The 17,905-nt window shown below is 49.0% G+C and overlaps 1 protein-coding gene across 1 annotated transcript in view; it reads left to right on the plus strand.

Annotated features, from left to right (window-relative positions):
- Positions 1-17,905, plus strand: part of LAMC1 (laminin subunit gamma 1) — a 108,893-nt gene that overhangs the window by 54,901 nt on the left and 36,087 nt on the right. The window contains exon 2 of the mRNA XM_045838421.1: positions 13,634-13,938. Coding sequence (XP_045694377.1) covers positions 13,634-13,938 — 305 coding nt within the window. The remainder of the gene's footprint in view (positions 1-13,633; positions 13,939-17,905) is intronic.

A 17,905-nucleotide genomic window follows, 5' to 3' on the forward strand; every position in this document is an offset into this window, starting at 1 on the left:
CCAGTTTTGTGTGTGTGTGTGTGTGCGCACGCGCGCGCACGTGTGTGTTTGGGGTTACCAGGTAAAGTTTCTTTTTTTACTGTGTGGCATGGTCAGAAAAGCTTGAAAAGTACTATTTTAGAGAATACCCAAAAAGTGTAGATAGGTTTCTTGCTTTTGGATAAGTTCAAGTCTTGTAGGGGAGAAGAAACTTCCACAAAGCAGTAAACACTCCAACACTGAACTGGGGTGGTAAGCGCTGGGCATGCTGAAGAGTTCAGAGGACGATGCAGGTTGGACGTGTCGTGGGGACAGTGGCACCTGAACTAAACCTGGGAGGCTGGGTGGGGCTCGGAAGGAGTGAAGGCTAGAGAATGAATGGCTTAGAAGTGAGACAGGGGGTGTGGATGAAAAGACAGCAAGACTGGAGTAGAGGTTCAGGTCGTGTTGGAGTGCCTGGGATCCGGTCTGGAGGTAGGATGTGGAGCACGGTGTTTCAGAGTGTGGGCACCCCGCAGTCCCGCGCCTGGGGGGTTTGCACGGGTCGGGTAGCCTGCACAGGTTTGTACACTGGGGTGTGATGGATGTAGGCCGGGCTCAGAGAATATTTTCCAGCTCCTTCCTGACTCCTCTTCAGTCGGAGAGCTGCTGCGGGAATTTCTCCGAGGTGGGTGTCGGATCCCGAGTCTCTGGCACCAGATCAGAGAGAGCTGGGAAGGACTTGGCTGTGGTCCAGAATGTAAATAGAAAGGTAGGGCGAGTCCCATTGTGGTGCCTTGGAAACCCTCCCGTGGGTGGGTGAGAGCTGCCGCACTGTCTGTTTGAAATACGGAGAAGGATGGCCTCGAAGAACGTTCCTTCTGATATCGCCGCTGAATGTTTGCTCTCAGTGGAGAAGGAGAAGGCAGATAAGAGAGGCCCCTGTTTTTGAAGTGCTGGGAATCTGACCGACGTACCTGACAGATGCCGTACCAATGATTTGTCATGATCTTCTCTCTGCCTGCATCCCTCAGTGGATGTGGTGTGTACATAAGTCATAAAACAGTTTCGGGAGTGATCACAAAAAAAGTTTTCTCTTCTCGGAAAAGGGACATCGAAACTCTTTTTGCTATTTTTCTTTTTTGGGTTTTTTGTTTGTTTTTTTTTGTTTTGTTTTGTTTTGAAAAATAAAAACCATCTTTAATACTTTACTAATTTAAAACAAACAAGTTTCTGAAGCTTAATGTACATTAAAGGGAAAGCAACTTAAGTGAAGAAATAAAGGTGGCTTTAAACATGACGGTTTAATTAAAAAAAGTGTATCTAAACACAGCTATTTCATCCGTAACAGTGAATACACTGATCATTTCAGTTGACTTCTGGTTGGAAGTTTTGATTGTTTGTTGTACTAGATTATCCAGACGTTCTAAAGCGAGGCTGTACTAGAGGGTGTTTGGTGTTTAGTTCGAGTCCTTAGGAAGCATTCGCAGACCCCGTCCTCTGGGCGTGCACGACGGCTTACAGACCGTGGGGAGCTTGCAGGCCTCTCGGCGCTCTGGCGGGGGCGTGATGTAATCGGCAGTGCACCCGCAAGTCCAGGCGCAGCCCACGGGAGGTGAGGGCATGCGAAGGACACAGACTCCGGCCTCTAAAACATACTGTGTAGCGTGTGCACTTCCATTCCTCCGCACAGAGGGCGGATGAATGAAAAATGCCGAAGGGGCTGTGTCCGTTTATACTTATCTTATGACATAAGGCATCTGCTCACAATCGGTCGCTTGTGGACAGAGCGACAGTTGGCAGCGTATTTTCGATGCGAAACGTCCGTCCGCTGAGAAGAGCAGAGACACAAGGAGGCCTGTGTGGGGGACCGAATTCCTTCCTGCCCGGAGGACAAGGGAGGGAGGTCCTCTCTCGCAGAGATCTGAGTGCCATCTTGCATTTTCCACTTTGTGGGTGGTGGGCAGCATGTCATTTTTCCTGCTAGCCCAGTTTCCGAGGGCTGTTTGAGTTGATTCATCGGGATCCTTGCTTTCACTGCTGTTACTGCTCATTGGGCGGGGTGACAGGGGCACCCCTGGAAAAACAGTGTGACTTCATTCAAGTGTCATTTTCCTTGTCTTTTCTGCCTGATGGCTCCATTTTTGTGGGCTGTATAAAAGCTAAAGGTAACTATGACAGATTTGATTTTGGAAATGAATTGAATCTCCATCCACTCACCTTTTAACTGCTAAATCTTTTTGCCTCTTCACTTAGCTCTCCTCTGCAGGGCATACAATTTTAAAATTTGGGCCGAGGAAATCAGAATTTTTCCTCCATTGTCACAAAAAATATAGATGAAGGAGGAAGCACGCTCAGGAATTTTACAAGATTTATAACAATTCAAAACACTTGGTACCTAGAATTACTTATTATTTCATAGGTGCAGTTCGCCAGCCTTAGATTCAGAACCATGAACAGTGTGTCCAAAGGTTCGAGTCTGGGAGGGGATGCACCCAGGGAGATGGATGCACCTCAAAGTGTTTCTAACATGCAAAGTAAAAGGCCGCCCACCCTGTATGTTCAGTGTGGAAGTCGTGAGAGACTTTAAAGCCTAGAATATCAAGCCTGAACTGTTCGAGTATTCTTCTGCTTCTTTAATCAGTCTCAGTCTTCCCTCTTCCTCTCCCTCCCCTGGTTCTTACCCTCGGCTTCTGCCTCGCCCTCTCTGTAATATCAGTATGAATGTCTGGGACTTGGCTCTTAAGCCTGTATGTATATATTTTTAAGATACATACCTGAAATTTCTTTTCTAAAAAGTAAATATTTCTACATTGGTCTGTAACCGGCAGCATGTAACACCCTCCCAGAAAATGCCAACACTGCCTGACACAGGCTAGGATTAAACAAGTCTAGGCTTCTAGACAAAGGAGAAAAAGTGCTTTCTTATCTTTTGGAGAGTGCCGGAGCAGAAGTTAACTCTTTGCTCCCAGATTAGTCCCTTGCCATTGAGAATTGCTGTTTGTCTGGTGTCGTTTTATTAACTATCAGTGATCGTCGGGAGGAGGTAGGAAGGACAGGAGCCAGAAGGGACCAAGAAATTTGGTTTACGGAGAATCGTGACTATTGTCAGCTTGAAGAGAGTAGCACTGTGAAAACCTCCAGCGGCCGGTGGGTTTTCTCAAGATCAAACGTATATTTCTACTTGCCTGGGAAATAGAGCCTTGAGGGTACAAGCTGAATGACAGACGAAACTGGCATGGAGAAAGATGGCTGAGAGTTGGGGTTCAGTTGGCGCAGTCACCCCAAGCCCCCTTGGATGTGGGGCGAGCATCGCAGTGGAGCTGAACATCTGTGTGTGTCCTAAAGAAGATGAACTGCTATTATCCTGGGCCACTGCTCTGGCCCGCGCAGGTCACGCTTGCAATAAATTTTGCCTTGAGCTCTGTGGCATGTGAGAGTCAAAGGCACCATTCATGAGTGCCTCGGTCTATTCTGCAGTGAAAGTGGCACCAGCCTCAGAAGCCTTTCCCTACTCCGAGTCTTCAAAGGGTGAGAAGCAGCGTGAAGAGTTTACAGCAGGGCAGTATTTCTCAAATGCACATAAAAGTCACCTGGAGTGCTTTTTAAAACACAGATTTGGGGCACTCCTCCAGACCCTTCTGGGGGATCAGGCGCACCCATTTGCATTTCTTTCAGAGGCTGTCCAGGTGGCCCTAACAGCCAGGCTGTAACCTTACCTTGGGCCGGATTGTGGGAACCAGGGTAGCAGGAGAGCCCGGACCTGGGCTGGTCTGCTGGAGAGGCACCCTGCAGCTCCTGTGCGGTTTGAGCTGTTTTGGTACCAGATAACTTTTTAATCCAGATACTTAAGTAGTCCTGCTAATTCCTTTATTTTTGTTAATTCTGTTACTACTTTTTGTCCAGAAAGGAAGTCTTTGGGAAGGCTCTCTCGAAGAACTTCATCGTGGACCAGAGTGGGTCTCTTTTGCCCACTGTAACCCATGCACACTGCCAGAGAAGACGCCCACCGTTCGGTGCTGCACTGGGTCTCCCGGCCAATGAAACACGCGCCGTCTTCCCACCCTTAGACCCGTTCCTCCTTGGGCTCCCTCTTCTCCCCTCCACCCACCATCTCATTTCTTTATAGCAAAGTTACTTGGAAAGATGTCTTCGTTAGCAGTCTCCAGTCTCTGCCTTCCTCCCCCCACCCATCCCAAACATTCTCTGGCTTTCAGCCTTCCCATTCTACCCAGCCAGTTGTCAAGCGACCTCCAGGCTGTTAGATCCAGCAGCCGGTGCTCAGTCTTCATCTTTCTCAGCCTTTCGGGAGAATTTGACTCAGTCGATCATTCTCTCCTGGAAAAAAATTTTAACACTTGGCTTCTAGAATTCAACTCTGTTGACTCTCTTTCTGCTTTAGTGACTATTCCTCTTGAGGCTCCTTTGCCGAGTATCTCTATCTTGCCCCGCCCCCCAGTCTCTCTAGAAGTTGGCATGTCTCAAGACCCAGCTCGGGACCCCTCATCTGTGTTCCTCCCCTGGGTGTTTTCCTCTGGTCCCGTGGCCTTAGGTTCCGTCTGAATGCTGACGGCTTCCAGAGTTCCTCCTCCTCCTTGCACCTCTCCCGAAATCCAGACTTCATCGCCTACTCAACATCCCCACTCAGGAGTTTCATGAGCACCCCAAACCGAAAATGTCCGGAGTTGAATTCCCAGTTTGCTTGCGCTCCATCCCCACTCCCGTCCCCCCCCCCGTTCTTCACTATCTCAGTAAATGGCAGCTGCTGCTTTCTAATTGCTTATGGGACAGCTTACATCTTACATCAGTCCATCAGTAAAGTTGATTTTCTTTACCCTCAAAACATGGCCAGAATCTGAGCACTGCCCTTGGCTTCTGCCCTGGACCAAACTACCATTATCTCGTGTCTGGATGATTGTGAAAGACCCCTGACCAGCCTTCTCATCTCTGGTCTCCTGTGTCGTCTTTTGTCAATAAAGCAGCCAGAGCGATCCTGTTAACATTACTAGTCAGATCATGTTACTGCCTCGTGCAGAATCCTCCGGTCAGTGTTCCTCTCATCCAGAGTAGAAGCCAGTCTTATACAAGGGCCCACAAGGCCAATGGGATGGGCGGGCCCTGCTCCCTCAGCTTCTCTGACCTTATCCCATATACACTCTGCCCCACCGGCCCGTCACCTTCCCTGGAACGTGCCTGCAGGCTCCTGCCTCGTGGTGTTTGCATCTGTCCTTCCTGGAATGCTCTTCTCCCAGACGTGTTTCACTTCTTCCTGGTTCTTCTCAGAGGCCCTTACCCACCTCGGGCCACCCCTGGAGATGCTGCATTAAATGGCATTCCTGCCCCACGGTTTCCACCCCCACCTTGCTCTTCACCAGCTCATTTATCATGTGACACACAACATCTTCAGTTTTGGTTTTGCTTTCTATCCATCCCTTCCCCACCTCCATTTCCTGCTGTACCCTAAGCCCTGTGAAGTTGGGACCTTGTCTGTGAGTCTCTTCTGTAGCCCCAGTGCCTAGAACGGCGCCATAGTAGGTGCTCAATAAACATTTGTTGAATGAATGGAAAAAATTGGACTTGGAATTACCAAGACTAGTTATGGCTGTTAACCTTGCTTGACCTAATGGGTGGCTGTGGTTAGAAATTAAGCAATTGTGAAAGTTGAGAAAAACTTCTTATGGTATTTGTAGTGATACGATCTAGGGAAATCAGGGGCCAGGTTTATTAGGAATTAAAGAAACTGGAGAATAAAAGGCATCGTAAGCGAAATGAAGAGTGGGCTATTCTAAATAGCATGTCATGGTGGACTCTGGCTTAAATTTACTTAGCAAACAGTTTTTGAATAAATAAAAGCACACTATCATTCAACTCTCTGGGGCTTTGCATGTGCGTGTGGATGGGAAGGGTTTATTAGAATTCACCTTAGTCTATTATTGCGCCATTATATGCAAAAATCTCTTTTTTCCCCAGTAAGATTTTCTCACTGTTTTACATTGTTTACTCTTCTATTATGGATGATAATCCATGTATAGCCAGTTCCTGATAGTACACGGGTGTCACAGAAGACATAGTTTCCTATAAGGTTGTGGTGTCTACTTTCTTCTTACAGCTAAACGGTTTCACATTTTTTAAAATATGGGATTTAATTTTGCAGCTTATATTTCATTGCCTCTTTTTTCCTATATTTTATTGCCTTAGTGTTGTAATTAACTTCTTTGTTTCCTTTAGATGACTCCATTGTATCCCACATGTCAGTCAATTCCCTGTTCTGCAGAGTGGATTTTTTGCCTGAGTTCAGATGAGTGGGAGTGAATGCTGGCTCCATTCCTTTAGCTCAGCTCAAGGATCTCAGGCATGCGCGTGACCTACTGGCCTGAATCAGGGCTGGTAGTGAGTCTTGTAAGCATGAGGTCTGGGCTAAGAAGGTGTGTGCTCTGTTCTTGGCTTGGCATTTCACTTGTCTCTTCTGGTGAAGGTTTCGAATAGAATGACAGAGGTCTACCAACAAGGATAAATTTATTTTATGTTTTGATAGTGGAAGATATCTGTAGCCTGTAGCAGTATATCCACCTATTTGAAGTCATTCTTCAAGAGTGTTTGATGTTCTGGCATTCAGTTAAGAACCCACTCTGTTCACATAAGCAGTCTGATGGCCTTATATTGAAGTGGTGTGTTAACCCAAATCGATTTTGACCCTCCAGTTTGCTGAACAGTATGTGGCATTTCTGGATGCTGCAGTTGGGTGATGTAAGTGGAAAGATTTTATGGTTTTTAGGTTTGTATCATGCTACACTAGGTTACTGCCCTGTCCTTCCCCAGCGATAGCACCAGCTGGGCGTTTTGAGAGAGGAGGGTCGAAGTGTCTTCCTGGGCTTAACTTTAAATTTGGTGTTTTATGGAAGCATCTGGTTTCCCTAAGAGGTTACGGGTTTATTTTCCCCAAATCATGCCAATGTATTTCAAGACTTTTGTTTTCCCCTTATCTCCTTTGTCATCCCCATACCATTACTCTCATAGTCTGTGGTTTAAACAGCATTCAAATGGTTCTCTTTACTGCTCCTTCTCTATCCGCTCTGCTCTGTCTCAGGTGGCGGCTTGGGATTGACGCGCTCCATGCTCCAGCACTGCTCACCTCAGCGCGTCTTTCTGTCCCGACCGGGGCAGGTGTGACAGGAAGTGCTTATTACTGCAGGGGCTCGGGAAATGCTAACCGTGGAGGCCTTTGGTTTGCTCGTTGGATGCTTTCTCAAATCGTAAATGCCACTGCATTTGTTTTAATACATTTAATTAAAAATGACTGTTTGATACCGAACTATAAAGGCTACTTATCCTCATTCGTAAGTTGTGCCGATTCAGACAGATTTCCCATGGGATCGTGCCCTCGTACGGCCGGCCCTTGGCTGATGGGCAGAGAGGCCGCGATAAAGGGGCACGGAGACGCACAAGGGGAAGGACCGGGAGAGGAACTTTTCAAAAGCAAGCGATTCTGAAGATGAGGTTTAGGCAGTCATCACCAGCCTTGTAACGGGCAAGCAGGACTGCGTTTTCTGGCAGCTGGGATGACTCCCCGTGCCCAGATCTCTGCGAGCGCTCGGCCATTCTCTCCCTGCCCGCCCGTCTGCGTCTACTTAAGGATCCCACACTCGGCATTAACTTGGCCCTTGGTCATCTTGATTGGCGGGGCTGCGTTTGGACAGTCCGTCCGCCGAGGTGAAGCGACAGCAGCTGGAACGCAGCTGTGCGCGTCGTCCTGGGAACTCTTAATCAGCCCGCGGTTCCACTCACAGAATGGAAAACATTTTCAAGTGGTTGCTGTTGGTGACTACTGTGTGTGTTAATTGTTTGGGGGATCCCATTTAGCAGGCTAGACATCTGTCATCTCCAGTGGACTCCGTGTACTACAGCCTTATTAAAGTTTTTAGATTCCGAAGATCACATCTGACTGCAAGGAAAGTGGTCGTTTTATGATTCTAAGGAGTTTGCTCTGAGGAGCAATAGTGAATCAGTGACTCCTCGCTTGAGACTTCAGAATGAAACCATTCTTTATCTAATTGAGGCCCCTGTGGGGCATTTTGAAGTTTTGTAAAATTCTGGATGGCCGCTGTCGTTCATTACTTCATTGTGAAGAAGGCTCTTTTACAAGAAACTCATGGAATTCTCCTGAGCTACACACAACAGAGAACCATTTATGTTCCCCAGAAGTCAGTCCTTGAATCCCGCTCCGAGACAGGAAGGGTTTCTCCCCTACTCAGCAATTAGAAATACTTCACCACGTGGGAGGCTTAAGCGGAATTCTTTGGCTTGGCCCCGGGGGAACAAAGGCTGATTCTCGTTGTTCTGGCGGCCCCCTCCCCTGCTCTCGCTCCCTCACCAGCATGAATTCAGAGCAGGAAGTATTAGTTAATTTTGTGTGCTTCCTTCTAAACATCTGCACTTGAGGCTTTTTGTTTATGGGAGGAATGTGGCAGGGGGAGGGGGAAGGCAGTGGAATATTCGGAAGCTAAATATTTTCTCGGGAGTGTGTGTGTCCGAGGTTAGTCTCCGTGCACGTGCATGTGAGGGGAGGGGTGCAAGGGGTCCTAGTTGTGCCGTTGCTGGAATTCTTTCCAGACGTGTACTTACCGATTTTCTTCATTGTTTGCATGGCCTCTCTACCTGTCTGCTTTGACAATCTGTCACTGTGCAGGTAGTACGGTAGCTGTCAGTGACGGGAAATCATGAGACCTGGGCCTGTTTCCCACTCATCTGCCATGTTTAACCAGATCTTCGTGCTTTGTCCAGTGTGAAATGAGGAGGACGGACAAAGAGCCAGGAAGGGCGGTGTGGTGAGGGGGCACAGGCAAGCTCTGTTTAATGGAATAAAAAGTAGCCCCTGGCTTTCCAGTTCTTCGTTATCCGTGGTTGCAGGTAATTCTGGGTGGCACAGAGAACTAAGCCTTGACTCTTCCACTTTGTTTTCTGTGTTTGCTTCCATATTTATTCAGAGTCGATTCCAAGTTTCCTGAAGGAACTACAGTCCCCTTATTTTGTCCCTCCATTGGACCCGTAAAGGGGGTACCAAGTGCAGCTGTGGATGATCACACCTGCGCAAAGGTGTCCATATGAAGTCATGACCTCCCGCCCTCTTCTGCCGTCTCGTCTCTGCCCGACGAGCCTTCTTTGTCTCTAGTCGCCTTCCTTTGCTGGTCTGTCCAGTGGCTTCCAGGAGCTTTCTACACTCCCTTCAAATATGCCCTGCCCAGCATGCCAGCCCCTGAGCAGACGCCCTTGATTTTCACCGCATAGAAATAAAAGATCATCGGGTAGGATCCTTTGAACTCCCATCCCTTAAGCCTGCAGGGTCGCTGGCATTGGCACCCGGCTGAGAAACGAGGGGCGAGTTGCCTCTTGCCTGGAGGCAGCCTGTGTGGGGCCCTCAGGCCCAGTCCTGTGTCCCGGCCCCGGCCCCACAGGCCGTCTTTCCCTCCCTGCGGACTCAGCTCAGCAGCAGGCAGTGCGGTCTCTTAGCTCCCATCTAAGAGTCCCAGAAAGAAAGAGAAACATCTTCTCTTGAGCCTGCACTTCCAGCTACTGCCCTCCTCTCCTCGCTCTCCTTCCCCTTCCCTTTAGCCGGATGTCATCACAGGTTGACCACACTCACTGTGTCCCCTTTCCCCCTGTTTTCTACCGTTCGTGCTCCATTTCACCCATCTCGTCCCCGCCTGTGGGACTGCTCCCCACCAAGTGCAGCAGTGACCTTCGTGGCTTGAAGACAGTGGGTGCTTCTTAGTCACCTTACTTGACTCTCTCAGCAGGTTGTAGCACCATTATGTCCTCTTTAAAAGTGTCCTCTTGGCTTCTGTGATATTTATCCCCTTTCACTTGCTCTTCTCCCTCTAATGTCCGCAGTCTCCTCTGTGTCTCCCCTTCCCTCTGCGCTTCCACTGGTGATGCTCCTCCACGTAATCTCAAAAGTCTTCTCACTTAACACACTTGCCTCAATGGTCTTGGCCAGCCCAAGTCTTCATTATGTATCTACATACTAATGAATCCTACACCTATTCATCTCGCTCAGACGTCTCTCTCGAACCTCCAGACCCCTCACATCCAACTCCCTGCTAGGTGTCTCCTCTTGTCTGGGTGACCCGTAGACCCCTCAAAACCAGGGTATCCAAAATCGACCTCATCTCCCCATCCTGCCCTCTGCCCCTGCCTCCAGTCCTGCTTAACCTCCTCTCTTCTCTGTTTCCGTGGGTGTTGTTACTACTCTCCATTTAGTTGTTTGTAAATTAGAAAACTAAGTGCTATTTTTAATCCTCCCACTGTATGGAGTGAGTAAGAGGAGATTTGACCACGCAACACAATGTCAACGGGGTCAAAGCAGAGGAGGCTTTCAGACGCGGCCCCTGCTCGCCATCACCCTCCATCAGTTACCAGGTTACTGTTGATGTCTGCTGCTTGCATCTCACTCATACCCATTCATTTCTTTCCATTCTCGCTGTCCCTACTCCCAATTCAGTCACTGTCATCTCTCCAGGATCACTGCCACATCTTAGCAATGGTTCACCTGACCCTAAGTCCTGTCCCTTCCATCCTAGGCCCTACGCAGTGGCCAGAGTGATCTTTCTAAAAATCAAACCAGATCATGTAGTTCCTGACATAAATCCCACAGTGGCTTGCCATTGTTCTTAAATCGAGGTTGCTCTTTAGCACGGGTTCCAGCCTGGCCGGTTCTACCTCCTGCTTAGCTCACCTCCAGCTGCTCTCTCCAGTTCTAGCCATACCCCCCTCCCCGCCCCAAACTGTGATTCCTGCAGTGACCACTCCTGTGCCCTCTGGGCTTTCACACGTGCCAATTGCGTCTGCCTGGACAACTGATCCCCAGCTGGCTCCTCTGCATTCCTCACGTCTTGGATTTAGATGTCACATCCTCCAAAAAAACGCTGCTTAACCTCACAAATCTGGATTACGACTTTCCTCCATGCTCCCAGAACATGATGCACTTCCCCGTCATAGCACCCGTCACATGGAATCGCAGTGGTCTGTGGCCACCGCCCGCCCGCCTGCAACTCAGCGGGCAGCGCACGTGGCTGCCTCGTGCTGTGTGTGTGGCGAGTGCACAGATTGCCACAGTGGCTTTTCCTCCTCCAACTGTGGCTACAGGTTAGGGTGAGAAAGGCAGCTCTGAAAAGCAGGCTTGGGGAGGAAAGGCCAGCACCAGCGAGCTGGGCTGCTTCCAAGTTCAATGCTAGCCAAGTTGCTTCATCGGAGGTGCCAGCAGTGAGAGTGACCACTGCTGTCCATTTCTTTCAGGGTGTGGCTTTGTGCTACAGATGTTGGTGTGGAACCCAAGACACCTTGATCCATTTTACCTTCTCTCTTTTGACCCAGGCTCCTGCAGGTTGGGTTGCTAAACAGATGTCGGAAATGTAGACGGAGAGAGTAGAAAAGTGAGAATAATCTGTAATCTAGAGATGAGTGAATACGCCTTTGGACATCCCAAGCCACCACCTGCTCCTGAGAAATGTTAGGTTGTTTTGCCCTTCTGGAATGCCTTAGATAAGTCTCTGGAATGTCCTAGATACTGTATTGTAACCTCACTCTCCTTCAAAGGTGACTTGACATTTTTTGCATAGTAAAGAAATAGGTGAAATTTGTGTTCTTTTAACAGGAGAGTTGTAAACTCTATTTCCATGGCCTGTGTCTGGGTGACATGTCGTACTGCCTCCCAGGTAGAAGATCTAGGCTGGACTAACACCTCTGGCACTGTGCCCGGTCGTCCCCGGGACAGCCAGGCCCTTACACATGCCATATCCAGGATCCCAGGTCAGGGGTTTTCTTCTAACCTCTATTATAATAACACCTCGTATTTGTGTAGAGTTTTTCAGTTAATCAAATACATATAAGATCTTAGTTTGACCTCGTCACTACTGTTTGAAGTAGGTGGCTCAGGGAATAGCATCCTCATTTCTACAGAGGGGAAATAGGAGAGCAGAAATCACACAGCTAGTCACTGAGGGGTGCAGGACCTGAACTCAGGTCTTACAATGCCCAGTGCTGTGTTCTTCCCATCATGCCACATGCCTTTGTGTGTTTCATGTATGCGAGGGACAGTTAATTAAGGCTCTCTTTTAAGATCAGGACCAGTTGACAGTCAGATATGGCTCATCACAGCAGTTTTATTGTAAATCGGCTGGATTGAAGAACAGATCCTAGACACCCAGCTTACATGGACTTCCAGCTCCTTACCCTGTGCCTCTCCTCCCCCGCCAGCTCCTTGCCCCCACTGAACTCATACACTGAGTCCCAGATCTGTACTGGGACAGCAGCAGGCCCTCCCTGCACGGAGGCAGAGGTGCCATCTCGCACTGAGGAGTGCAGGAGGGAAGACGGACTCAGACAGGCGGCTGGAGAGAGAGCTGAGCCGTTTCCAGGCCAGGCCATCCACGAGCATCGCCCCCTGGGGATGAGTGGGCGCAAGGAAGTGAGCGCAGGGCGGAAGCCTGTCCTTAGCACTTCAGGGTGCAGGAGCTCCTCTCCTATGGGCCATGTGGGGGGGGGTTCGGATGGGTCTTCTCGTGCAGCTCATTCACTGGGAGAGTACAAGGACCCCCTCTGATGTCTAACACACCCGTCCCCAAAAGTGTAGCAGGGGACTGAGCTTGTCGTCGTGCCCAACAAATACTTGCTGGCCAGCTCGTGAGCTTCACTCTGGCACAGAAGTAGCGAAGACAAGACAGTGTCCGAGATAGAAAGACCCAGCATATGGATGAGTGCGGATGGAAGACAGTTGCGCGTCACCCCTTTTACCCACCTGAAGGCGCACTGGCTGGCTGGCAGGCAGGCAGGCAGGCAGCCCCGGCGCCCCGTCGGACCGCGCTCTGGCAGCTGCCGTGAGCCGCCGACCTGGTGCCCCACGACTGTGCTCCCGGAGGGTCGGCTGGCCACGGCCTCCTCCCTCTGCCGCCCTTCCCGACCAGAGCTCACCGCTCACTTGTCCTCTTTGGAACGTGTCGAAACACAGCTTCTGGAGGCCACTGTTCCCCTTTTTTCTTTCTGTTTCCCAGCCTTCGTTCCGCCACTGGGAGAACCTTTTCCTTCCTTGCTACTCTACTCCTCACCCCATGCCCCAGGCAGTGTCCTGCCCTGTCTCGGATTGCTCTGTCTCAGCCTGGCAGGACCCAGGCATCACAGTGCTCCTGACGCTCTGCCTGCATCGAGAAGCGGTATTGCAGTGAATAAGGAATACGTTTTAAAATTTTTTTTGAAAGTACCCAGAATACCCATTTAGAATGTCAAAAAATGTTTTCTGTCTTTTAATAAGCTTTTGCTGAGGTACCAGCATTAAGAATAAATGCACTTTTTTAATTCAGTTTTATTTTTAATAGTGTAAATACAGTATTAATACACGCTACAATTTTCACGGCAAACAACCTACGTCAAAAGGAGGCGTTTATGAGCTAACTTAGAACTGAACTAGAACTTGTCATTTCTGTGGGGAGGCGTGCACTCTTCCAGGTTTAGAATAGCCGGTGGGGCACAGCCAGTGTGCTGTGTGTTCTGGAACCTTCTCAGCCTGATGTGCACAGGGTGGTTTGTACACTCTCTCTCTGTCAAGAACCAGACCACACTAGGAAGAGGGGGAATTTCTTGGCTTCACACCTGACGTGAGAACTTGGATGTGCTTGCCCCGCAGGAAAAGCTTTTGATATCACATACGTGCGCCTCAAGTTCCACACCAGCCGGCCGGAGAGCTTCGCCATTTACAAGCGCACGCGGGAAGACGGGCCCTGGGTCCCCTACCAGTACTACAGCGGCTCCTGCCAGAATACCTACTTCAAGGCCAACCGCGGCTTCATCAGGACTGGGGAGGATGAGCAGCAGGCCTTGTGCACAGACGAGTTCAGTGACATTTCCCCTCTCACCGGGGGCAACGTGGCCTTCTCCACGCTGGAAGGGAGACCTAGCGCCTACAACTTCGACAACAGCCCCGTGCTGCAGGTAGGCAGGTGTCCAGGGGTTGGCTTTGGAGCGGGCTGGCTCTTCCATGCACAGGATGGGCAAGACTGGGATAATGGGGACCTGTGGCCCCACCTCTAAGGTCGGGGTACAAGTAGAATCTACCCCAGTAAGACCAACAGCTGGACTTTATTTTGCCTTCCTGTGCACTCTCTCTAAGTGAAGGAAAGCAGTTTTGTTCCCGCAGCGAAGTTCGTTGTTTGTTCTTACGTTCGCATGCACTTGCAAGTATGTCCTGGGCTGTATAAACTTAACAGTTTTTTTTTTAAAGTTGGACAGTTTCAGCTTTCATGTTTGTACTTGAAGTGGAAACAGTTTGCTTCTGACCTTTTGAAAAGGGTATTTGAACTAATCTGCCCAGTTTTCTTGCATCCTTTCTTCCCTCTTCTTTGATTGGATAAAAAAAAAAAATACTGGGTTGCCCAAAAAGTACATATGATTTTTTTCTATAAAATAAAAGAACACATTTTTCATTTTCACCGATAACTATTGATTTGGATATTTTGAGTATGTTAGCCATCTCTGCACAGTATAATATTGATTGTTCTCAATTAGTGTCTGGATTTGATCGCTGTCAGCTTCAGCTGGTCTCCCATCTATGGAGCATCGTCCAGCGAGAAATCTCCAACAAACCACTTTTGACACGTTTGATCAGTCGCAGCACCTTCTGATACACTGCACAAATCCTTTTCTTGCATTTCAGTTGTGTTTTTCTCCTTCTTGAACTAAGCATAATATGCCAAAAATGTTGCGTATTTTCTTCCACCTTCACTATTAAAATGGCTGTACAACAATTCACCAATTTTGGTAAGTCCTTTTTAAATGCACGCTGATATGACAGCTGTCACAATACAATCTGACAAAATTGTTTCGGATGAAGTTAAAGACAGCTAAGCGCTACTGGAGCCATCTTATGGAAGTAACCAAACGAACTTTTTGGCCACCCCAATATTTTATTAGCAAGAGGAAACCACGGGAGCAGGACAGTTAAGCACGCCACCTCCCTTGTTATTGTGCAAGGGAATTCTGACTGGGTTTTTCTGGCACCGTTGTCAGTCCTGAAAACTCATCTCCTGAAGGCACTGGAGGTTGTGACAGGATGAAAATTCAGGTACCCCGGTGCAGCGCTCAAGCCTTGTCGTCGAAACTGATCCCTACTTAGCAATAGACAGAGTGAAGATTTCTTTTTCCTCAAATTCTGTGTACATATGTGGAGTCTTTCTGTATTGCTTAGGTTTCTGTGAATTTTTTTTTGTTCTGGCTGTTTGATCATGGAGGGACTGGTGAGCCTCATACTGTACGCAGCACATTAAGCCAGAATTGGAGACACTCCTGTCGTGTGGCCAAAACTAACCCCTAAATGGGGGCATCCTGTATTCATCGACTGAGATGAGAAATACTGGCTGTGGGTTTGCAAACGCCATGTACATTTTGTGAAAAGCTGTTGTGATTTCGCAGTAGGGAACCCCCCATTTGGGGGAGGGGCTTCATGCTTTTGTGTCTTCTCATTCTTTCTCTCTGGGACTTGGGATGCTCAAGACTCTTTTTCTGATTTGGTTGTGTGGTCTTGGACAGTGGCCAAAGATGAGAATATATTTCTCTGTGAGTCCAGTTCTTCTCTTCCATTGTATTTCTGTAAGCTGCTGTCTGGGAGATTATAAATCTTGATTTTGGTGAGCTCTGAGGTTATAGCAAGCAATGAATATGTTTGCAGTGGTCTTTCAGGAAATAAGAGGTGTTTATTTCCCGACTCTTTAAGTTGATCCCGCAAACGTTGGCTAGCTTCGCTTCTTCCCACAGAGCCCACTGTGTTGTGCCCTCCTGGAGAGGCAGCAGCGTAGGCAGTGGGAAGAAGCAGTGGCGTAATGCTGTGACTGGTTTTCCGGCAGCTTTGTGAACTCTGTGCCTTGTCAGCCTGTCTTGAAGCTGTTTCCCCAGCGGTGGGAATTCTGATGTCTGCTGCTCTTACTCCACAGGAACTCGCGAGGCTTACTTAATGTGGTAGAAATGCTGTGCGCCCCTGCAGCGGGTTTGGTCCGTGGGTGTCGTTAGGCAGAGACGTTAATGATGTGGCTCTGGACGGCAGAGCTCTGGCTCCGAGATCCAGTTGCCAGTGGGGTTACCTGCTGTGCCTGTCAGGTGGTCTGACAGTGAGGAGAGAGGCCAAGTGTCCTCTCCTGCTCAGCCCCTGGGCTGCCTGCTGGAAGCTGTGGTCTCCCATCCGGGGGAGGAGACCTCTCCTGGTTTCACTCCATGTATTACTGAGCACGCATTGATTTAGAGTAATACCGTAATTAGCATTTATTACAGCACTTAACCGTAATGTGTCATAGTGCTACAAGCATTGTTCTAAGCCCCTTAGATGTATTAGGTATTTTTTTAAAAGATTTTATTTATTAATTTTTAGAGAGAAGGGAAGGGTGGGAAAAAGGGAGAGAAACATCGATGTGAGAGAGAAACATCAATTGGTTGCTTCTTGAATGCACCCTGACTGGGGACTGAACCCACAACCTAGGCATGAACCCTGATCGGGAATCAAACTGATGAACTTTTGCTTTGTAGGATGAAGCCCAACGCACTGAACCACACCAGTCCGGGCAATATACTAGATAAATTAACTCTCACGACAACTCTGTAAGGTAGACGCTTTTATCATCTCCATGTCACAGATGAGCAGTCAGAGAACCCAGAAAGGATAAGATAACCTGCCCCAAAGCAGGCAGCTGTGAGTGGCCAAGCTGGGATTCAGAACCCAGGGAGTCTTACTCCAGAGTCTGCTCTGGGGAAGGGTCCCACTGAGAAAGACAAGAAAGAAGGCCGAGACTCGGCCCTGAGAAGCTTTTGTTCGGGAGCGCTGGGATAAAGGTGAAGGCTGCAGAAGACACGATAGGCATGAAACGCAGAGACGACTCAAAGGTTCCTAACCTTGTGGCCACGAGTGGGAGTTGGTGTCGGAGTTCCAAGTTTGGGTGCAGCGAAGTCATCCTCTCTTCTCCTCTCTGATTGTATTCGGAGGCCTCGTGGGGAAGAGCCTCTCTGAGCTCTCCGTGTTGTCCTGTCTGCCGGGTGTTTGGCGCAGGTTGAGCGGTGGCTCCTAGTCGGGGGCCTGCCTCCTGTCGCACATGGAGCCTCCGCAGAGCACAGACGCCCGCAGCTCTGCACTAGCTTGTTACGCCTCCAGAGGTGATTCTCAGATCCGTTCCCAGGAGGGGACAGAAGTGGAAGTGGTGTCTTTGGGTGGTTGTACGTCACACACCACTCCAAACTTAAGGGCTTCAACAGCCACACGTTATTGTTTCTCAGCTCACTCTGTGCAGCCCTGGGCTCGCTCCCTGGCAGGTGAGCTCGGAGCTGGGCTTCTCAATCCCTGTCTGTTACGTGGTCTAGAAGGCTGGACCAGACTTCCGCATGGGACGGTGGGACTATTCCAAGAGGACAGGTCCCAGTGCACAAGTGCTTATCAAGCCTCTGCTGGTGTCACATTTGCTGATGTCCCCTCAGCTAAAGCAATCGCACGCCCAGGCCCAGCGTCGGCGTGGAACGGGGCCACACAGGGTGTGGGCACTGGCAGTCATGATTGCTTGGCATCATTATCATAACAGCCTACCACAGATGTAAATATCTGACTAACATTGGCTCAGTGAAAGGGCATTTATTATAAGGGCTTTGCTCTCCTAAAACCTCGGGGTAAACTACAGCCCCCATTCTCATTCTTGGCCATTGTGGTCCATCTAACAAGTCGCTCAGTTGTGGTTTCTTCAGATTCATTCATTTGCTCAGCAAATGTTATTTGGGCACCTCCTATTCTAGAGAAGCTGCAATGAACAGAACAAAAACTCCCTGCTTGTGTGGGGCTTACAATTTGCCGGTGATGGTGGCAGAAGTGGATGATAGGAATAAAATAGGGAAGGGAAATAGGGAGCTTGGGGAGTGTTAACGATTTTAGATA

The sequence above is a fragment of the Phyllostomus hastatus genome, unplaced genomic scaffold (assembly GCF_019186645.2).
Source record: "Phyllostomus hastatus isolate PE091 unplaced genomic scaffold, TTU_PhHast_1.1 phas_contig_283, whole genome shotgun sequence".
In the NCBI taxonomy this organism is placed as follows: domain Eukaryota; kingdom Metazoa; phylum Chordata; class Mammalia; order Chiroptera; family Phyllostomidae; genus Phyllostomus; species Phyllostomus hastatus.